The 23988-nt window shown below is 42.9% G+C and overlaps 1 protein-coding gene across 1 annotated transcript in view; it reads left to right on the forward strand.

Annotated features, from left to right (window-relative positions):
• Positions 1-23988, forward strand: part of NHS (NHS actin remodeling regulator) — a 338164-nt gene that overhangs the window by 271770 nt on the left and 42406 nt on the right. Inside the window, exons 2-3 of the mRNA XM_065914796.1 lie at positions 4024-4176; positions 17808-17941. Coding sequence (XP_065770868.1) covers positions 4024-4176; positions 17808-17941 — 287 coding nt within the window. The remainder of the gene's footprint in view (positions 1-4023; positions 4177-17807; positions 17942-23988) is intronic.

Here is a 23988-nt window from a genome sequence, read left to right on the forward strand (position 1 = left end):
TATGGTCTGCAGACCGGGAGCGTCAGTGTCCCTGGGAAACTTGTTCTCTGCTCCCTGGGCAGAAGTGTTGCTGGCATCCTCAAATTCAAATGACTGCTTTCTCAGACAACAGGGGAAACTTGTGTGTGTCGTGAGTTGAGAGTTTTGGTTTTGGAAGGACAGCTTAATAGATGCAATAGATAGCAAGTAGTCAGCAACAGAGAGGAAGGGAGCAGCGTCCAGGCCAAGTGACAGCAGGGAAAGGGAAGAAGAGTCTGCCTAGGGAAGTGCATGGACCTGGCCTCAGGAGACCTAAGCTTTGTTTCCACCTCTGCCAAAAATCAACTCTGGGATCTTGGGTCATACCTTGGAACCTTGATTCCATCATTAGTACCTGAGAGTGGTGGTCTAAGCAGTAACTTTCCATATGTTGACTGGTACCCAGAGCAAGAAGTACATGTCTGCATCACACCCCAGCATCCATGCACACGCATGTACAAATGAACACATATGTAACAGAACCAACAGCTTCACAAAACAACGCTACATGTGATGCATGTTGGCATTTTCTATTCCAGTCTCTTGTATGTCTTTGTTTAAAAAATGCTAGTCCTGATCTGCTGAATGGATTTCACAATCCACTCAAGGGTCATGCCCCGTGGTTTGCAAAAACACAGAACTCCGTCATTTCCGAGGTCTCTTCAGCAGTAGGATCCAATGGCGCCGCTCAGTGCCCACAGGAATTTTCTGAAAACAATAGCCGAGCTGCGACAGATGGATGCATGCTTACATACTCTGGAGGAAGTGCATGGTGTAGAACACGGCAGCAGAATGACCCACAGATAAACAAGAAAACGATAAACCATTTCCAGGGAGAATGTATAGTGCTGCAGCTCTCACAGTGACTCAGAGAATTAGCATCTCGAAGCTGCCCAAGTTAGCTAATACCAGAGACCGGGGACATCCTACCTCTCAGAGAGGACACAGGCTCCCTGGTTGTAGGCAGCTTTCTTTACAGTTTCCAGAATGTAAGACACCCTACCCCCCCACCAACAGTCATCTCTGGTAGCCTCACGTTTGTTTACACATGACTCACCATGAAGACAGGAAAATAAAAAAGGAAGAGAGCTCCAGACTTTGGTCTTTGACCCCAAGCCTGGCCCCTTCATCTCATCCGTTCCCACCACAGCAAGGGGAACTAATATTTAGTAAGCAAAGACATGTCAAGGAATGATCATGTCATGATCATTTCCTTGGATTCCTTGCATTGTGAAGGCTCTAGGAGCCCCGCTTACGGAGGAGGGGACAGAGGCCCAAAGATTTCAGTCACCTGCTCTGGACCACTGCAGGCAGGCAGAAACCCCGTCTCTCCACCCCAGAGCCCAGGGCCTTACACCAGTGCATCCTGAAGTTTGGTGGTGGGTAGAAAGGAGAGGCACAGAGAGCAGACAGCCCTCCGTCAGCCAACAGGAAGGCCAAACCCTGATTCGTAAGGATGGGGAACTCCAGTTCAAGGCACGGTCAGTGACTTGCCCCAGGGCAGAGAACTGTGAGTAGAACCCAGGCTTCCACCGGTCTTTCTCCAGGATGTCGGGTGTGCAAACAGCAGCACTAATAAGTAAACAGTACTCCTGGTGTGAAGCTCTGTTTTATTTTAGAAGTTAGAGAGTTTTTATAGGGGAAAAATCGTTCTGGATCTGTGTGGTGCATAAATAAAAACACAGCCAGGTTTTCCCTATTCCGTCGGTGTTGGAAAAGTCTAGGCTTCCTGACAAGTTCTGACACTGAGGGCGTCCATGGTGTATGCTGTATCCACAGCATGGAATGACTGTGGTTCTCTCGAAAAGGCTGCCTGGCAGGGACAGACCGTGGACATTGGGCTCTGGCATTGGGTTGCTCCCTCTCTCACACTGCTGAACAGTGTGTGGGCAGGATGCTGGGGAGGAAGGGATGGAGCAAGAGGGAGAAAGAAAGGATTTTCACCTGGTGACATGTGCAAAGGCACACAGCTGGTGCCTGGAAGATCTGGAGTTGGAAGCCAGCTCTGGCTTCCAAGCTGCTGTCTGTTCCCCAAGCAACATTGAGAGACATTGGCCTAAAGGAAGGCTGACTGGGGGAGGAGGGTGTGAAGTGATAGTCATGTTCCAGAAGTACAAACAGCACTGCAGACAGAGACCAGAGAACCAAAGTGCTAAAAGAACTGTCCACAGGGCAGTGTGATGTCTTTTTAGGCTGAACTTACTGTCTATCCCCTGGAAACTCTGAAGGTCATGGGATTGTCTAGACCTTGACAGATAGTGATGTATCGACCACAAGGTTATGGTCACTGGGTTCATCTGAAGTTGGTGTCCACCCATCTCGTGGGAAGGTGAGGTTCATCTCTAAGGACAGGTGGAGGCTTGGGTTTAGGATCTGTTGGGAAATATAAGAATCAGGAGTAAGTAGAATCCTGCGCTGAGTCTCTCCGGCCCCCAGTCTGGGGTTAGTACTGGCCTCTCTTCATAGAAAACCACTGGAGCCCAAGTCTCCATGCCACCAGTGCTCTCTCTGCAGCTAGTCCTCCTCCCAGGATGAAGCATGTAAAAAGGGGGAATTCCCTGGTGGTCCAATGGCTAAGACTCTGAGCTCCCAATTCAGGGTGCCAAGGTTCAATCCCTGGTAAGGGAATGAGATCCACATATCCCACTACCACGAGATCGCATGCCGTAAATAAGACCCACTAAGTCATGTCCAACTCTTATGACCCCATGGACTGTAGCCTGCCAGGCTCCTCTGTCCATGGGATTCTCTAGGCAAGAATACTGTAGTGAGTTGCCATTCCCTTCTCCAGGGGATCTTCCTGACTGACCCAGGAATCAAACCTGTCTTTACTGCATTGCAGGCAGATTCTTTACCAACTGAGCTCTGAGGGAAGCCCTAAATAAGACCCAGCACAGCCAAATCAAGAATTAAAATAAGTACCCCCATGTACCTGTAAGTTACACTTACATCATCACTTTTGCACTGTCCAACAAAGAATCCACGTATCCACTATGCACTAATATGGTATGGACCTGGCTTCCTCACTCCTCCGCTCCCCCACCAGGAATCAAACCCATGACCCCTGCATTGGGAACCAAAGTCCTAACCACTACACCACCTAGCAACTCTCAAACGGTAATCACCCCCGCCAACTCTGAGAACTTGCCCTCAGTTTACAGCTCAGTGGGTAAAGAATCTGCCTGCAATTCAGGAGACCCGGGTTTGATTCCTTGGTTGGGAAGATCCCCTGAGAAGGATATGGCAACCCAATGTAGTATTCTTGCCTGGAGAATCCCATGGACAGAGGAGCCTGGCAGGCTACAGTCCATGGGGTCGTAAAAGTTGGACACAACTGAGTGACTAAATCACTGCCACCACAGAGGTATATATCCTACCAATCCTGATACTCGCACGGTGCTCAGGAGTTCTGCTGGAATTCCAAAGGCATTGTCATGCCCCTTTCCTCCCCAATACTATGTGTACTTTCCCTTCCAAACACACATCACCCCTGTAATAGGTTATTTAATAAGTTCTTTAATTCTTGTGCTCTTACTTAGGCAAAACTAAGGAAGCTGAGTAGTGCTTTGAATGATGGGCAGATAGTTTGGTGGATAATATATGGCTCAGTGGTAAGGTTCGGAGATAGGAAGTAAGACAAGGGCACTGATCAGGTAGGCATCGGGAGCATCTGTGCAGAACTCTATAATTCTGAGGCCCGGGACCAGAAGACTGGTCCAGTCCTTCCTCTGGTGCTTCTCTGCCTTCCTACAAGGCAGGACCTCACCCCACTCTGAGGCCTGGCTCAAAGAGCCAGAGTCTCTTCTCCCTTGCTTTGGGGGGCAAAGGTTGTCCCTCTCTGTGCTGGCAACTTGAAACCTTTCTTGAGGTCCTCTGCAGTGCAGCGGACTGGATTTCCACAGTGCCCAGGCCCCACTCCTGTTCCCCTCTCCACCCCGGGGACAGTGCAATGCACAGCTGAAAGCTGCTCCTGTCTAATGTCCTATTTCCTTCTTGATCTCACAGCTGTCTCCAACCTGGACGTCGAGAGCAAGCTGAGCGTGTACTATCGTGCACCGTGGCACCAGCAGAGAAACATCTTCCTCCCGGCCACCAGGCCACCTTGCGTGGAGGAGCTGCACCGCCAGGCCCGGCAGAGCCTGCAAGCCCTGCGCAGAGGTGACTGATCTCGGGCTTGGGGGCTTTTGGGGGAGAGAACTTGGAGCTCGTCCCCACAAGGGCTTGTTCTGTGTCCCTTTGGTCCCAACACCTCCCGTCGTTAGAGCCAGTACTTTGAAATGCTCCCTTTTCTACCCTGAAATGAAATTCTTGGTTAGTATAACTTGCCTATGGATATAATTAATAATAGCATAATGGCCTGAATATAGCAATAAAGAGAATTTAAAAGGAAAATTGGTTTATAATAATAATACTTGCAGCATATAAATGGCCAGACATGGCAGCACTAGAAGACGTCATGGAGTCAGATGTTTACACCTATCGAAAATAGGTTCAGATTAAGTAGAGACAGGAGTCATTCTGATCAAAAAGTACAGAGACACGAAAGTGTCAAGAGGCCACAACCATAGAAACTGGTGCATTCAGCATGTATTAAACATGAACCAAAAAATAAAACACTTCTGGATTACAATTGCAAGAGAATTAGGTCTGACTCAGAAATACGTTCTAGGCTTTTCCCTGAAAAGAAGTTCTGGTGTGTTAGCTGTGGAACCTGGGGCACCGATTCACTGTTCAGCACTGTTCTACGCATTGTAGGAGGGCTCCTGTCCTTGGCTCCAGCCTGGTCCTCTCTGAACCAGAAGCTTCCCAGGGTTGGGGTGGAGGCTTCTGCTCCTATTGAGAATCAATGATGTGATCCATTCTACATCGGAGCACATGGAGGCCGAGAGCGGGCAGGACGCCTGTGAGGGTCACACACAACAGGTTAGGTACAGTGCCAGGGCCCAGACCCGAGCCTCCAGACCCCCAGCTAGACTTGTTTTCCTCCACATCACACACTGTCCTAGGGAAGTAAATATTTTCAGTCCTCTCATAGTCCTGTGAAAGTTGGAGATAGGCACACAGCCTCTTCTTCCACTGTCTGCATTTTTACTGCCGTAAAGCCACTCTACCTAGGACAAGGAGATTAAAACCTGGCATCATCCTTCCAGAGTCCCCTCCATGGGTGTCAGAATTTGGCATGCCAGCTTTTTTGGCCTTTAGATTTTTGCTGTGGAGACATATGGGGCCTATACAGTCAGTGTCTTTGTTCCAGATACCCTATGCTCCTTTAAGGAATGGTATTTGGTGAGAGTGTTAGCAGTCACATAAAAGGCTTTCATGTTACTGTCAAGATGGAGAAATAAAATGGCAAATGTTTTCAGCTTTTTTCTTCCTCATGTACATGACTTGTCCCTTTTTCCCATCCCTTGTCTTTTTCACCTGTAACAAAAGAGCTCATGTCCTAATATCCCTAATACAATTGTTTCTGACAATTCTCCTTGGTTATTAGTAGCTGATACTATCAGCCTTATCATGAAGACTGACCGTCAGTATTCCCTCGACCTACCTCTGGCATTCTTACTATTCACTTGGATTTGATAGTTGGCTGAAAAGTTCTTTACTGATTTTTTAGTGCCAGCCACCCTCCAGAAAGCTTCCTTAACAACACTCTTCCTGTTCCTCTGTGGCCTGGATTAGGCACTCTTCTCATAATAGCCTGTGCATCCTCCCATCATGCCACTTAAAAGCTTATATCATCACCAACCACTTACCAGCCTGTCTCCTACCATCAATCCATGAACAAGTCAAGGATGAGGAAGATATAAAAAAAATTTTTTTGACCAATGTATTGAGTGGCTTGTGGGATCCTAGTTTCTCAACCAGGGACTGATCCCCAGCCCTTAGCAGTGAGAGTGCTGAGTCCCAACCACTGTACCACTGGGGAATGACCATAGATTTTCTTTTTTATTCAAAGCATTTACCATAAGCCTGACATAATAGGTTCTCACTCATGGTAGGTCCTCAATGAATGTTTATGTATCTGAATCAAATTCTGCAGAAAACTGCTTGAGCACTAGGGGGTAGAGAATGATGACTGATGAATCTGATCATTCTCACTAAATACTTCCTCTGATCCCATCATTAGAGAGCTTCAGTAATGTTAGCCCTTTAGACATAATTATTTTTATCCCTTTATTTTTATTCATAAGTCATCTCTGATTAGATTTTTCCAGATTCAACCAGATAACACTAAGCTGCTCATAGGCTACCACATTTCACTGTGTTGTCAGATTTGGACTTAATGGCAGAACTAAGAAACAGCAAGTGCCAATATCAATTTTCTCAGAACTTCTTCCTGGGGGGCTGAGAGCGATATGGGGCCTCCTGGGGTTTTTAGGAAAGACGGAGGAGCTGCGTCTTGCCCTCTACACACAGGCTTGCTTCGTGGTTGTCTCCATAGCAAATCTTGGGTGTAGTAGTTTTAATAGCACTGCAGAGAGCCATAAACAGGAATTATAGGCATCATAGAATTAAAAACATGCAGTGTAGAATTGAAATTAGAAAGTGACTTTTTTTTAAAGCTTGTCCAAGAAACAGCAGCTTGCTAGTGCATTTGTCAGAATACCACTTCCGCCATCTGGTGGCCATGACTAATACTGACCCATCTGACAAGCCCTTGCTCACAAATGAGCTTCCCTGTAGGTGCTCTATTTAGACAGTTCGAATATCCTGAGATCAGAACTGAGAAATCAGCTGCCTTTAAGATCTACTCTGCAGCAACCCCCTCAACAAAGTCAACTGAGGGGCCAGGCATTGTGCTAAACCTAGGGTGCAGAGAGCAATAGCATGTGGTTCTTGCACACAAAGAATTCCTGGTCTAGTAAGGGGGAAGGGCAAGTAACCAGGTCATTTCAACACAGGGCCATGGGAGCTCAGAGCAAAGGTACTAACCAGGCCATGGAGCTTCAGGGAAGGCTCCTCAGAGGAAGCAAGGCCTTAATGGAGTTCAAGTTATTAAGCCTCTGATTCTTCTTCTTTCCCCTTTTTTTCTTAGCAGTTCTTTATGCTCAGAGCCAATAATGGCTTGAAGTGATGCCAATGTTTACATTTGTAAGACAGCGACAGAGAGATTATTACGAGGCTATAAAGAGAGATTTACATTTTATATTTCCTTCTCTTTCAAGTTTCGGGGCTGGGGTCTACATTTCATTGGTCTAAGGGAATAAGGACCAAGAGTCTACTGCAGTTTCAGGCTCTAGTTGATAAATGGTCTCCCCACACCACCGCCAGAAAGAAGTATTAGGGAGCCATTAATCTGCCTGCCTCCTGCAGGCCTGGGGCACCTGAAAGAGATGAGCTTTAGAAAGAGCAAGCAGAGAGAATCTGAATGGGAAACTGAGTTGATATCTCCCTCCAGACTCCGCCCTTCCTGCTACCTTTTCCTAACCAGTGACACCTATCTTTTACTCTCATTACGATTTTAAGAATGTAGAAGTTTTTCCTCCCACCGCCCATTTAGAAAAGCCGACTTTCTCCTGGTAGAGAAAAATGAGGGTGGCACTAGAGGTAGACACTTTAACATGGCAGACATTTATCTCAAAAAACCTTCCTGGAAAGGAGAGCAAGGAGGCAGAGTAGGACATGGAGCCCACCTCCCTCCACAAATGCAGGAAAATTCCAGCTGCATCTGGAATAATTCTCACAACATACCAGCTAAATGCTGTCAGAAGAGCTCAACCAACCAAAGAACTGGGTAGCACTAAAGGAGAGAGACCTGCACCCCTGGGAGGGAACTATGAAAGAGAACTGGTTCCTGCACCTGGGAACCTCCTTCACTAGCTGGGAGGTCTGCCAGGACAAGGGAGCTTCAGGGGTCTAGAATTTCCAAGAGAGGAGTGTGCCCGTGCTAACTTGCTGCCAAGCAAAACAGAGAGAGACTGGCATCGAGCTGCCGTTTCACTGCCCGGCCACTGCCGGTCTGCACAGTGCTGGGTGTGGAAACTCAGGCTTCATGGACAGACACGGGGAGAGGACTTGGTTTGGCTATGCAGAAATATCCAGAAGAGCCTGGAGTGTGGTCTGGGCTATAAGACGAGGCATACACAGGACGGGGCACAGGCCCACCAAAGGAGCCCCAGTCAATACAGGAAGGGCTGTGTGTAGGTCCACCATAGATGCCTCATTCTCAGGGTGCTCATGGTGGTGCGTGGCTCCAGCCACACCAGACTTTGGGAGCACACACACACACACACACACACACACACCCCAGGGCTGACATCGGAATCAATTATCAGTGCTCCCACCACGGGGCACTGCTTCAGCAGGCATTAGGAGCTCATGCTTTGTGAGCGTGCACACGCCGAAGGCAAGGCTGCCACCCAAGCCAATTATCAGTGTTCTCACAGCCGAGACGGGTCTCGGGGTAGCTCCAGCAGCAGCTGATTTTGTAGGCGTGCACACTGGCTGGCAGGATACGTCACAGAGTCACATGTCCCGGCACACAGCTGAGTGCTCTGGTCTTACCTACCTCACACTACAGCTGAGAACCAGATCTCAGGGTTTCTATTCCAACAACTGGGGAGCAGACCCTGCCCCCAACAGAGCTGTGGCAACTACAGAGCAAAGAGAGGGCCCCACCCAACATTATAGTGCAAGCTCTGGGCAGCACAGGACCAAACACACCCTTCATCAAGGGAGAATAATGGGCAGCACATGCTGAGGAAAGATGTGGCAGGCATCCATACCAAATACAGCCCTCACATCAAAATAACTGGACTCACACAGTCTACACCAGAACACTCCTACAGGAAAACAGCCCTTCAAGATCACAGTAGATAACTGTTCCTCCTAAATTCATGGAGTAAGAGAAATATAAGTAAAATGAAAATGCAAAGGAACTGCTGCTGCTGCTAAGTTGCTTCAGTTGTGTCCAACTCTGTGCAACCCCATAGACGGCAGCCCACCAGGCTCCCCCGTCCCTGGGATTCTCCAGGCAAGAACACTGGAGTGGGTTGCCATTTCCTTCTTCAGTGCATGAAAGTGAAAAGTGAAACTGAAGTCGTTCAGTTGTGTCTGACTCTTAGTGACCCCATGGACTGCAGCCTCCCAGGGTCCTCCGCCCATGGGATTTTCCAGGCAAGAGTACTGGAGTGGGGCGCCATTGCCTTCTCCGCAGAGGAACTACTCCCACTTAAAAAGAATAAGAGAAATTCCCTGAGAGAAACAGACCTCGCCAGTCTACCAGACCCCAGGTTCAAAAAGGAAGTGATAAAAATGCTAAAGATCCTCAGAAAGTCTATTGATAAAAAGGCAGATCACTGTAACAAGGAACTAGAAACCAGAAGGAAACCAAAATTAGACAACTCAACTGCTGAGATAAAAACCAAGCTAAAGGCAATAAACAGCAGACCAAGTTTACATAGCAGAACAAATAAGTCATCTGGAAGTTAACACAAGGCACCCAATCAGTAGACAGAAAGAAAAATGAAAGAAAAAATGAAAGTGACATATGAGACCTATGAGATAATGCCAACCTCCACACAAAAGGGATTCCAGAAGAAGAAAGACAAAAGGGGATCAAAATGTAGTTGAAGAACTTGTGGCTGAAAACTTCTCAAACCTACAGAAGGAAACAGATATCTAGGTACAGGAATCACAGAGGGTCCCAAATGAGATGAACCCAAACAGATCCACACTAAGATATATAATTGGAATGGCAAAAGTGAAAGATAAAGAGGGATTCTAAATGTAGCAACAGAAAAACAGAGTCATTTACAAGGGAATATAAAAAGGCTATTAGCTGATACCTCTCCAGAAACTCTGCAGGCCAGAAGGGAGTGGCAACATGTATTCAAAGCTCTTAAAGGGGAAACTTGCAACGTACAATACTCTATCCAGCAAGATTATCATTTAGAATAGAAGAAAAGAGAAAGAATTTCAGACAAGTAAAAACTGAAAGAATAGAGCAATACTCATGAAAATATGTTCAACATTGATAATGACAAGAGAAATTTAAATAAAGATTGCAGTCAAATATCACCTCACACCAGCCAGAATGGCCCTCATCAAAAAATACACAAACAGTAAATGCTGGAGAGGGTGTGAAGATAAGGAAGCCCTCCTGCACTATTGGTGAGAATGTAAATTGGTGCAGCTACTGTGGAGAACAGTATGGAAGTTTCTTTAAAAACTAAAAATAGAGCTATCATATGATTCTGCAATCCCACTCCTGGGCATATACTTGGAGAAAAACATGATCCGAAAAGATACATGCACCCCAGTGTTCATAACAGTACTGTTTACAATAGCCAAGACATGGAAGAAACCTAAATGTCCATTGACAGAGGAATGGATAAAGAAGCTGTGGTACATACAAAAGAGAAAGAAATAATGGCATTTGCAGCAGCATGGATGGACCTAGAGATTGTCATACTGAATGAAGGAAGGCAGAGAAAGTGAAATATCCTTATGATACCACTTATATGCAAAATCTAAGAAACAGTGATACAAATGAACTTATTTACAAAACAAAAACCAACTCACAGACTTAGAGAATGAACTTATGGTTACTGGGGAGGGGTATGGGTAAAGGATAGGGAGTTTGGGACTAACATGTACACTGCTATATTTGAAATGGACAACCAACAAGGACCTACTATATAGCACAGGAAACTGCTAATATTATGTAACAACCTAATGGGAAAAGAATTTTAAAAAGAATAGCTACATGTATAACTGAATCACTTTGCTCTACACATGAAACTAACACAATATTGTTAATCAACTATATTCCAATATAAAATAAAGGCTTAAAAAAGAATACAGCAATACTAAACCTTATCCTAAAAGAAATATTGAAAGGTCTTCTTTAAGTAGAAAAATAACAAGAATCTATAGGAAAGGGAAATTCACAACAGGAAAGGTAAATATATGAAAGGACTGAAGATCACTTAGATAAGCCAATACATACATTTAAAAACAATTAAAATTGTGAAAGCAATTAAAACTATAAGGAACAGCAAAAGGATAAACATGAAGATGTAAAATAGGACATCAAAATCACAAAATGTGGGCAAATAAGAAAATGTAGATTTTTTACAATGTGTTTGAGCTCACGTGACTATCAGTCTAAAACATGTAGCTAAAGTTACAGTTTAACACACTTGAAAACCAGGGTAACCACAAATCAGAAGCAAACAGTGGCCTCACAAAAGCTAAAAAGAAGGGAACTCAAGCACAATGCTGAAGAAAACCATCAAACTACAAAAGGAAAAACAAAAAGAAGGAACAAAGACGACATACAAAATCAACTGGAAAACAAAGTTTAAAATGGCAGTAAATACATACTATCAATAATTACTTTAAATGTCAATAGACTAAATGCTCTGATAAAAAGATATAGAAAGACACTGGATAATAAAACAAGAACCTACACTATTCTGCCTACAAGAGACCCACTTTAGGGTGAAAGAAATACATAGATTGAAAGTGAGGGGATGGCAAAAGGTACTTCATGCAAATGGAAATGTCAAGAAAGTGAGGGTAGTGATACTCATATCAGACAAAGCAGACTTTAAAACAATGGCCATGAATAAAGACAAAAAAGGACACTATATTAATGATACAAGGATCAACGGAAGAAAATATTGTCCTCATTAACATATATCCACACAATACTAAAGCTCCTAAATACATAAATACTAACAGACATAAAAGGAGCAACTGATGGGAATACATTAATAGATTTTAACATCCCACTGTTATCAATGAACAGACCTTCCAGACAAAACATCAGTAAGGCAATAGACACATCTAAATGACACTTTAGAATAGTTAGATGGATTGATATCTACAGGACACTACATCCAAGGAAACCAGAATACACACTCTTTTCAAGCACACATGGAACATTCTCTAGGACAGATCACATACTAGAATATAAAATAAAGTCTGAACAAATATAAAAGGATAGAAATTATCTCAGGTATCTTCTCTTACCACAATGGCATACTAGAAATCCATCACAGAAAGAAAAATGAGGAAAAAATTATCACATGGATACTAAACAACATGCTACCAAAAACCAATTGGTCAACAATGAAATTAAAGAGGAAATTAAAAAATACCTCAAGATAAAGGACAGTAAAAACACAACCATCCAAAATCTTTGGGATACAGAAAAAGCAGTCCTGACCTGAGAGAAGTTCATAGCAATACAGGCCTTCCTCAAGAAATAAGAAAAAATCTCCAATAAACAACCTGACCTTCCACCTAAAAGAATTGCAAAAGAACATTCAAAACCTAAAATCAACAGAAGGAAGGAAATAATAAAGATCAGAGAGGAAATAAAATATAGATTAAAAATAAAAAATCAATAAAATCAAGAGCTGTTTTTTTGAAAGAGTAAGCAAAATCAATGAATCTCTAACCAGGCTCACCAATAACAAGAGAAAGGACCCAAATACACAAAATAAGAAATGAAAGAAAAATAATTACCAATATTGCAGACATATAAAAAATGTAAGAAAAATACTATGAACATTAATATGCCAACAAAATGGACAACCTAGAAGAAACTGACAAATTTCTGGAAACATACAGCCTGCCAAAACTCAATCAACAAGAAACTGATAATTTAAATACACTGATTACTACAAGTAAAATAGACTCATACCTACCCTTCTCAAACTCTTCCAAAAGACTAAAGAGGGGGGAACACTCCCCAAATCATTTTATGAAGCCAACATCATCCTGATACCAAAATCAAAGACACTACAAAAAAAGACAATTACAGCTCAATATCTCTGACACATGTATCAACAGATGCAAAAATCCCCACTAAAATGTTAGCAAATCAATCCAACAACATATAAAAAGGATTATACATCATGATCAATTTGGATTCATTCCAAGGATGGTTCAACATACACACATCAATCAAAGTGATACACCATATGCCTTTAAAAAAAGACAAAAGCAACATGAGCATCTCAATAAAGTTAGAAAAAGCAGTTGATAAAATTTAATACCCATTCATGATAAAAACTCACACGAAAATGGGTGTAACAACATAATGCTGAATAACGTCTATTTACAACAAATCCAGAGCTAATACAATATTCAGTGGCAAAAAGCTGAAAGCCTTGCCACTGAATTCTGAAACACCAACATGGATGCCAGCTCTCATCATAGTATTGGAAGTCCTAGCCACAGCAATTAGATGAGAAAAAGAAATAAAAGGTATCCAAACTGGAAGGGAAGAGATAAAATTGTCATTGTATGCAGATGATATGATACTCTATATAGAAAACCCTAAAGACTCCATATAAAAATTATTAGAATAAATGAATTCAGCTAGGTAGCAGGGTACAAGACCAATATATACAAATCTGTTGCATTTCTTTATACTAACAATGAAATATAAGAGAAAATAAAAAATTTATTGTGTATTTAAAATTGTGTAAAAATTATATTTTTTACACAATATTAAATACCTGGAATTAAATATTAAATACCTGGAAAAAAAACCTAACCGCTGAGGTACAAGACCTATATGTAAGAACTATAAAACACTGATAAAGGAAACTGAAGATGATACAAAGACTTGGAAAGATCTCCCATGCACTTGTTCTGGAAGAATTAATATTGTTAAAAACAGCCATAGTACCCAAAGCTATCTACAGATTTCATGTGATCTTTATCAAATTACCCATGACATTTTTCACAGAGCTAGAACATGTAATCCTAAAATTTATATGGAACTACAAAAGACCAAGAATTGCCTTAAGAACAAAGCTGGAGGCATAACCCTTCCAGACTTCAGACAGTATTACAAAGCTACAGCAATCAAAACAGCATGGTACTGTTACAAAAACAGATCAAAAGAACAGAAGGGAAAAAGGAGATAGATCAAAAGAACAGAATAGGCAGCCCAGGAATAAACCCACACATCTACAGTCGTTAACCTTAACAAAGGAGGTAAGAATATACACTAGAGAAAAGACAGTCTTGTCAGCAAGTGGAGCTGGAAAAGCGGGACAGCCTCATGTAAGTCAATGAAGTTAGAACACTCCTTCACACCATACACAACAATAAATATAAAATGGCTTAAATACTCAAACATAAGATATAACACCATAAAACTCCTAGAAGAGAACATAGGCAAAACATTCTCAGACATAAATGGTAATGTTTTCTTAGATCAGTCTACCAAGGTAAAAGAAATAAAAGCAAACATAAATAAATAGGACCTAGTGAAGTTTATAGATTTTCTCATAGCAAAGACATAAACAAAAAAACAACATTAAACAAAGAAAGCATAAACAAAAAGACAACCTACAGACTGGGAAAAATATTTGCAAATAATGAGACCAACAAGGGCTTAGTTCCCAAAATATACAGACAACTTAATATAAAAAAACTCAATAAATAGATGTTTTTCCAAAGAAGACATACAGATGGCCAACAGGCACATGAAAAGATGGTCAACATGGCTAATTATTAGAGAAATGCAAATCAAAACTACAACAAGGTATCACCTCACACCAGTCAGAAGAGCCATCATGAAAAAGTCTACAAATAATAAATGCTGGAGAAGGTGTGGAGAAAGAGTACCCTTCTATCCTGTTGGTGTGGATGTAAAGTGGTGCAGCTGCTATGGAGAACAGTATGAAAATTCCCTAAAAAACTAAAAATAGAGTTTCCATATGATTCAGCAATCCCACTCCTGGACATACACCTGGAGAAAACTATAATTCAAAAAGATACTTGCACTGCTATGTTCATAGCAGCGCTGTTCACAATAGCCAAGACATGGAAACAACATAAGAGTTCATGAATAGATGAATGTATAAAGAAGATGTGGAATATATACAATGGAATATTACTCGGCAATGCAAAAAGAATGAAATATTGCACCAACATGGATGGACCTAGAGATTATCATACTAAGTCAGAGAAAGAGAAATATATGTTATCACTTATATGTGGAGTCTAAAAAAAATTACTTCTTTACTAAACAGAAATAGACTCATAAACATAGAAAACAAACTTGTGGTTACCGAAGGGGGATGGGTAAATTAAGAGTATGGGATTAACAGATACTCAGCACTATATATAAAATAGATTAACATCAAGGATTTACCTGGATAGCACAGGGAACTATATTCAGTATCTTATAACAGAAAGGAATCTGAAGCTGTATGCCTGAAACTAGCACAGTATTGTAAATCTACTATATATAATAAATACTTTTTAAAAAAATCTTCCTGATGAGCAACGGCTATGGAGGCAGTTTAGCAAAGAGCACCTACATGGGGTTGAGGACTTTTCTCTGGTTGTGAATGGGAGTCAACATTTGTCTCAAGAACCCCAAGCAAAGGAAGGTTGAGTAATTCTGCCACATTTTCCTAGCAGACAAAGCTGGCAGTTGAGGCAGGGAGGCCCACAGAAAGGCAAATCAGCCATGGACAGAAATCAGAAGGCTCGAGAGTGCTCAGGTACTGGTTTAGAGCGCAGCACGCTGAACACAGCAGAGAAGAAAGAGGTCAGCATTAGGGAGGCCGGTGTAAACGGGCAACAAGACCCCGAGAAGGACCTAAGAGCAAGAGTACAGTGAGGGCACTGACCCAGTACCCAGCCCGTGGGAAGGATAGGGCTTTAGAGTACGTTCTGCGGTTACAAAAGCAGACCTTCATGAAAGTATTAATTTGTCCTTCCTTTCAGTCACTTCACAGACATTTACTGAAAATCCACTATATCACAGGCACAGCAGGGCACAGTGATTGAAAGCTGACTGTAATCTCTGTTGTCCAGGAGCAGACTTCTATACAGAGGCAGACATACAGAGAGATCCTGACTTTTATCAGTACAATGACAGAGATGAAATGGGCCCTGTGCACTACAGGGCCTTAGAGAAAAGACACCTGACGCCACCTGAGAGGGTTAGTGTAGTTGGCTGTTTCCTAATATGGGTAAAGGGCTTCCCTAGTGGCTTGGTGGTAAAGAGTCTGCCTGCCAATGCAAGAGACGCAGGTTCGATCCCTGGGTCAGGAAGATCACCTGGAGAAGGAAATAGCACCTCACTCCAGTATTCTTGCCTGGGAAATCCCACGGAGAGGAGCCTGACAGGCTACAGTCCATGGGGTCGCAAAGAGTCAAACACAACTGAGCAACTAAACAACAATATGGGGGAAAGAATACTGTCTTATGAGTAGCCAAATATTCTATATTTTCAGTCCAAAGAATTAGAATGTGATAAAATGTAATTATAACAAATACTATCAAATGCCAGCAGTCTTGCTCTGATGAGCGAGGTGTGTTTAGATCTTCTAGAGCTTACAAGTCAAGCAGTGGTCATGAGCAGGGCCCTGGGGACAAGTGTGTACCAGTGACAACTTGGCAGTGACTTAGCCTCCCTGACCCATTTAGGCATCTGCACAAGAGGGCCACTATCAGTGCCTGCTTCGTGCAATTGTCAAGATAATGCACCTACAAGCTTTTGCAAAGCATCTCACTTATTGCCCAACAAACACTGGGCATCACAATTATTATTGTATATGTGCTGAGTAATGGCAGTTTTAAACAACAGAAGGCAATTTAGGATACCTGCTGCACAAATTTGTACCCTGGTCATATTGGGTGGGGATCACGAGACTTTAGGCCCTGGGTGTGAGTGTGGACTGGGTTTTGGCAGGTAGTACACTCTTTGGTGTGGCCAGTTTGTTGGGCAGGAAATGTTGGGTAGGCTCACTAAGATACCCAGAAAGCTAAACTGTGCCCCTGGTGTCCCTGTGATTCTTATTATGCAGTTAGGATCACTTCACCCCACACATGGAAATTTCTTGGTTTTTCCCAAAAGTAGCTTTATTCCTAAATCAGACAGTTGTCATCATTGGGATTCTTTTGCTTTCTCTAGGAACCCAGAATTTGAAAACCATCTGGGTGTTGTGGGCAACAGGGCTTAGATGGGTGCAATGGTGTGCTGGTCACAATCTCTTTTAAAAAAATATAAGTAAGAGTTAGTCACTCAGTTGTGCCCAACTCTTTGCGACCCCATGGACTGTAGCCCACCAGGCTCCTCTGTCAATGGGATTTTCCAGGCAAGGATGCTGGAGTGGGTTGCCATTTCCTTCTCTAGGGGATCTTCCCAACCCAGGGATCGAACCCGGGTCTCCTACACTGCAGGCAGATTCTTTACCAACTGAGCTACAAGTGAAGCCCAAAAAATGTAATAAAGAAATGAATGAATGAGGCCCTAATGTGTAGGACTCACCAATTTCTGTGATATAAATATTCCCACCATAGCCTATTTCAAGTTACTGACAGTTTAAAAGCTGGCTTGCAAAATTCCTGAACGCCTCACTATCTATGCCCCTGAGCCAATGTGAGCTGGCTCCATCACCCACTGGATAGCTGTGAGCATCTGTCCTTACCACGCCCTGGGAGGTTCTTGCCTGTCTGTGCCTATGGTCCACTCCAGGACTCATGTCAGCAGATCTTGCACCGCTATTCTAGATTTTTTTTTTTTTTTTTGGGTTCATGTAATTTTGAAACAAGTTGTGTTGAGAAATATCAAATTCAGAGTGATCCGTCTTGAGACGGACCCACTGAAATGTAGGCATCCAATTTCATATTACTATGAAGTAAAAGTTTAGTTCAGAAGCATTCTGAAAATCTTATTTGGTATACAAATGAGATAGGTTAGCAAAAACTCACTTTTTTCCAGCCTTTCGCTCATCCTCCCAAGGGGGAAAGAAAAATTGAAAATGCCAAGTGTGTTTCTGTACTATTGATTTTTCTGCCCCCAGAACACCGGAGCCGGAGCGATCGTCGGGAGCAGAGAGCTGCTGCACCCATCTCGGTAGCAGCTCCTCCGCTGCCCGCCTACCCCCCGGCCCACAGCCAGAGGAGACGCGAAGCCAAGGACCGGCACTTCTTAACGGTGAGCTTGGTGGCTGAGCAGCCACCCTGTGCCTGCTCAGTGGGAAGTCTGAGTGGGTCTTGGGAGTCAGTGTCCCTTCTCCTACCAAAGGAGACTGGGCTGCCTGAAAGAGTTAGTCATGGGCATTGACAGCTGAATTTTTCCCCATTTGTTTCTGAAAGGAATGCCTCTTTCTTTGGAATAGAGTGGGGATACGGATTTGTTTTTCAGTTAATTGGCTGCACAATGCTATAAAGCAGTAACAGTTAAGGACTCTAAAGTAAGAGAAATTAGGAGTATGGGATTAAGATGTATACAGTGCTATATGTAAAAAAAGATTGACAGGATTTATTGCTTAGTTTTGTTGTATACCTGAAACTAACATGATATTGTAAAGTAACTATACTTTAATAAAAATAAAGTCAGGGGGAAAAGTCCTTCAAATCCTAATTCTTCTGCATACAAGCTGAAAGATTTAGGGCTGGTTATTTACCTTCTTTGCCCTAAGCTCCCTCATCTGTAATATGGGGATATTAATAGTAGCTAGCTTATAGAGTTTGAGGGTTAAATGAGATAAGGCATGCAAAGATCTTAGCACAATGCCAAGCATAGAGCAAAACTTCAGTAAATGTTAGGCGAATGTGATAACCACTACACTACAGAAACCTGCCTTACTTCAGTAAATGTTGATTGCTGCAACCACTACTGTTGTTACTAGCCAGGTGATCGCGTGGCTGTCTTGGTAAGGTGAACTGAGAAAGCACTTATGTGATGTGAAAAATTACTGTTTAAAGATGAATCATGTCATAATTTCATGCTTCCCCCATTCTGAGTAACCAGTTCCTAGAGTGATATCACCACCACTGGTGATGTCAGCCTTTCCTGGGTGGGTGTGGCTGTAACTCAGCTCAAGCCCCCAAGTATGGATCAGAGATGATGAAGCTGAGACCAGCTCAGAATACTTGGAAACACCATTACTCCAGGTGTGTCTTCTGAGGCCTCAGCAGGGACAGGTGAGCACTTTCTGCTATCATTGAGGTGAGGGACTGCTATTTCTGTGACCAAATCAGCCCACATAGCCTGCCTGAGTGGTTGGACTCCTGTGCCCTTGTCATGCCAGTGTGAGGCCCTAAGTCTAAAGAAGTTATAATACTGTAGGGAGAGGTTGAGGTTTTATTTGAAATTAAGGTTGTATGTATGATTATAAACCCTGTACCCTTATGGGTTTTATAACATGCAAATTAGATGCAAATATATGGGTCACATGATGCCAGACACCCAGATGAGAACAGATTTCATCTAAATGACTCTCATGATATATCCAGATAAAACAATGAGTGATATTTAACAATAGACAGACTTTTTCCTACCTGTGGCTAGACAGTAGGCTTCATGTCCTTCAGGTTCATCAAATGTCTGCTAAGTGCCATGTCAAACCACACTGGCTGCAATGCAGCCCAGGGACCAGAAAGGAAGGTAAGAGCCTCTGAGGGCTTTCCAGGTCTTTATATAGAACAGTTACACATGCTAGTGATTTGTCATAAAAGCCCCTGCTTGACAAAAGTTCCTATTAAGCTCAAATCTGCTTGCTGAAGCATTTGCTTTTAATGAGGCATTTTCTGCATAAAAATGCTAAAAATATTTTCCCCATTCATTATAACATGTTTTGTGACTCATTAAGTTGGTATTTTTGGTGGGGGGAGGTGGGAGAGAAGAACGTTAAACATTTACAGAAATGACATAAAAATATTACCCTTTGTCTTCATCTGCATAATTTTTAATAATGCCTAAATTCCAAAGTAAGAGTATAGGAAAAAGCTTAGACTAATGAATAGGAATGAGGGTACTTCATTTTCCCAATAGACATTAATAAGAGGTCATACTTATATAAAGCAGAAAAGTTACCCATCTCAATGATACCATTTAGTATATCTAAGTAATTTGGGAAAACTTTAACTGTTTCATTTGTTTGATTGGGTTTGGGTCACCATGGTCACTGGAAGATTTTCCATTCAACTTGAATCCCTCAGACCTGGAGCTGACTCACAATAGAACACAGTTCTGTACATAATGCTAACAAAGGCTATACACTGCTAAAAGAGAAAAGGCTGTTGGTATAGGGATAGGAAATTTGTAGCCAAATTGCTAGACAGACATTATCATAAATGGCAACTCTTCTTTCATTTATAAGACATCAGTTAAATCATTTTTTTCCTTTAAAAAAGCATTCATACTGAGATTCTGATATATAATCATCCACAATTCTACAAACTATTATACTGTACCTTGGTCATTAAAGACATGGACTGTGAAGCCAACTGCCTGAAATTGAAGACCAGCTCTGCTATTTAAGAGCTATGTGACCCTGAACAAGCTAATCGTTTCAGTGTCTCAGGGATAATAACAGCTGCTGCTGCTGCTGCTAAATCGCTTCAGTCGTGTGCGACCCCATAGACAGCAGCCCACCAGGCTCCCCCATCCCTGGGATTCTCCAGGCAAGAATACTGGATGGGGTTGCCATTTCCTTCTCCAATGCACGAAAGTGAAAAGTGAAAGTGAAGTTGCTCAGTCATGTCCAACTCTTAGCGACACCATGGACTGAAGCCTTCTAGGCTCCTTCGTCCATGGGATTTATCAGGCAAAAGAGTACTGGAGTGGGGTGCCATTGCCTTCTCTGATAATAAGAGCTAGTACCTCATAAGTCTGAAATAAGGATTGAATGTATTAATACATGTAAACAGCACCTGAAGCCTAATAAGCACTTAATATGTATTAGACATCATCATCATTACTACAATTAGGCAATCAAGTCCCTGAGGTTATCAGTGATACAGTGATAAGACCATGGGTCTAACTAGGTTTAAATCCCAGTTCTGTAAGCTGAAAATTCAAAGGGTATCTCCTAACTAAAGCCCATATGGAAACCCCCCCTCAGCAAGGGTGGCAAAGGAGGTGATTTCAGACCCAGATGGTTTCCCAGGGGAATTCAACTAAACCTTCAAAGTCCAGGTAACACCAATATGCTATAAGTTGTTTCAGGACATTGAAAATGAAGAACTTCCCCATTTCTTTTATGAACTTTTTCTGAAGGTTTGATACTTAAACCTTCAGATGGGAGGGAAGGTAGGAAGGAGGGAGAGTAAAAGGAAGGAAGGACAGACCAATACCAATTCATGATTATTGATGCAAAACTACTAAATTAGGACTTCCCTAGTGATACAGTGGATAAGAATCTGCCTGACAATGCAGGGGACACAGGTTCAATCCCTAGTCTGGGTAGATTCCACATGCCATGGAGCAGCTAAGCCCGTGAGCCACAGCTAATAAGCCCACGTGCCACAACTACTGAAGCCTGCGTGCCCTAGAGCCCATGCTCTGCAACAGGAGAAGCCACCCCAATGAGAAGCCTGTGCACCTCAAGAAAGAGTAGCCCCTGCTTGCCGCAACTAGGGAAAGCCCACACGCAGCAATGAAGACCCAGTGCAAAGCTAAAAGAAATAAAATACGTTAAAAAAAACTAAATTAACTTTGAGCAAACAGAATACAGTATCACATTAAGAAATTAATATACCATGACTAAATGAGATTTAATGCAGGAATGGAAGGTTGGTTCAGTATTAGGAAATTTATTAGTATCATATACTGTGTTAATAGATCTAAGGAGGAAAAATCCATATGATTACTTCCATAGATGATGGAAAGGCCTTTAATAAAATACAAGACCTATTCTTTATGAAGAGTTGAGAAAATAGGAAGTGAGTGGTACTTCATTAACAGGATAAAATATCTCTGCCTTAGTCCTAAAGCCAATATCTTACTTAATAGGGAAACATCAGAGGCATTTCTACTAAAATCAGGAACAAAGGAAGGATACTCACGATCTGGTACTAATTGGCATTATATTAGAGGGATTAATCCATGCAGTTAGACAAAATAGATCAATTACAGATATAAGAATTGGTAAAGAAGAAGTAAACCTAAGTCTAGTTGCAGGTGATGTGATGCTGTACCAGGAAAATTATAGAGAATCAACGATAAAACCAATTTAAACAATAAAAGAATTCAGTACAGTAGCAGGACATAAACACACAAAAATCAATACCCTTCATTTACACAAATGAGAGACAATTAGATGACCTTGTGCTATAGAAAATTCCATTTACAGCAATAACAAAGAAGTTTACTTAGAAATTAATTTTTCACAAATGTACAAAACCTATATTGGAAAAACTTGAAAGCATTCCTGAAAGACACAAAATTAGACTTTCTCAAATGGAAGGACATCCCTTGTTCTTGTATAGAATGATTCAGCACTATAAACAAGTCAATTCTAACTTAACCTAGAAATTTAACACAATCCTCCCAAAAATTACTCCTAAGTTTTTTTTAAAAGAGAGTTAGATCCATCGATACTGAAGTCCTCATGGAGAAGCAAACCTACAAGAACAGCTAGAGAAAATTCTGGCCAAGATGGCAGAGTAGAAAAACCCTGAGCTCACCTCCTTTCACAGCACACCAGAACTACAACCATCTGCAGAACAACCATCTATGAAAAAGACCAACACCTACCAGAAAAGGTCTTTAACAACTAGAGACATAAAACACACACACACACACACACACACACACACACACACACACACACACACACACACACACACACACACACACACACACACACACAAAGAAGGAACCACAACAAGATGGGTAGGAGTGGATTTGTGATATAATTAAGTCTCATACCCCCAAGGTGAGTGACCCCCAAACTGGAGAATACTTACATTGCAGAGTTTATCCCACAGAGTAGTTCTGAGTCCCACATCAGGCTCCCTAGCCCAGAGGTCCTGCAATACTCTGGGAAGACAAGCCCCCAGAGCATTTGGCTTTGAAGGCCAGCAGGGCTTAACCACTCTTAAAGGACGCACACACAGAAACCTCATGCACACCAAGATCCAGGGCAAAAGCGGTAATTTCATAGGAGCCAGGGCCAGAACTATCTGCTGGTCTTGAAGAGCCCCCTAGAGGTAGGTGGGGGCAGCTGTGGCTCATCCCAGGGACGTAGACACTGGCAGCAGCCATATTTAGGAACTTATTCTACCCCATGGAAGTCAGTGCTGGCAGGTGCCATTAGCTCAGTAGCACCAAGCTGTGGCCCTTACCCAGTGGCCTGTAGGCACCTGTTTTGGGGCATCTCAGGTCAAACAACTAACTGGATGGGGACACAGCCCTACCCATCAGCACACAAGCTGCCTAAAGACTTCGTGCGCTTGTGTGTGCTTAGTCACTCAGTCGTGTCCAACTCTTTGTGACCCCATGGACTGTAACCCGCCAGGCTTCTCCATCCATGGGGATTCTCCAGGCAAGAATGCTAGAGTGGGTTGCCATTCCCTTCTCCAGGGGACCTTTCCGACCTAGGGATTGAACCCAGGTCTCCCACATTGCAAGCGGATTCTTTACTGTCTGAGCTCATATGAGCCTGAGTTCATAGCCCCCTCTAGACACACCTCTAGGCATGGCCCTGCCCACCAGAGGGCCAAGACCCAGCTCCACCCGCCAGTGGGCAGACACCAGATGCCAGAAAACCACAATCCCACAGCTTGTAGACCCAGCCAGCCAAAAGTACATCAGACCTAGTCCTTGGATAAGCCCTGCCCACAAGCAGGACAACACAAGTTTTGGGACACCCCAAACCTCACACTCGGCTGTGTTAGGAACTATGCTTCCACCACCCATCAGTGATCTGACACTAGCTCTGGATCCCTGGGCCCTGCAGCCAGGGTCCAGGACCAGGCTCCAGGACCAGGCTCCACCTGCTAGGAGTTTAGCACTAACCCCAAGAACTGCCTTCACCCACCACTAGAGAGGACAATAATCCCTGAGTCTTCTGTACCCCGATTCTGCCCACCAGTGAGCCGGCACTAGCCCCAGGGCCCCCTGGAGTTCTGCAGTCAGACACCTCATAAACAAGTCCCAGCAGCCAGTAGCATCCACACAAGGCAGGGCCTGACAACCAGTTGGACTAGGGGCCTTCCAGACCACCCACATAGTCAGCCCACCACAAAAGAAGG

Source organism: Muntiacus reevesi, chromosome X (genome assembly GCF_963930625.1).
Source record: "Muntiacus reevesi chromosome X, mMunRee1.1, whole genome shotgun sequence".
NCBI lineage: Eukaryota > Metazoa > Chordata > Mammalia > Artiodactyla > Cervidae > Muntiacus > Muntiacus reevesi.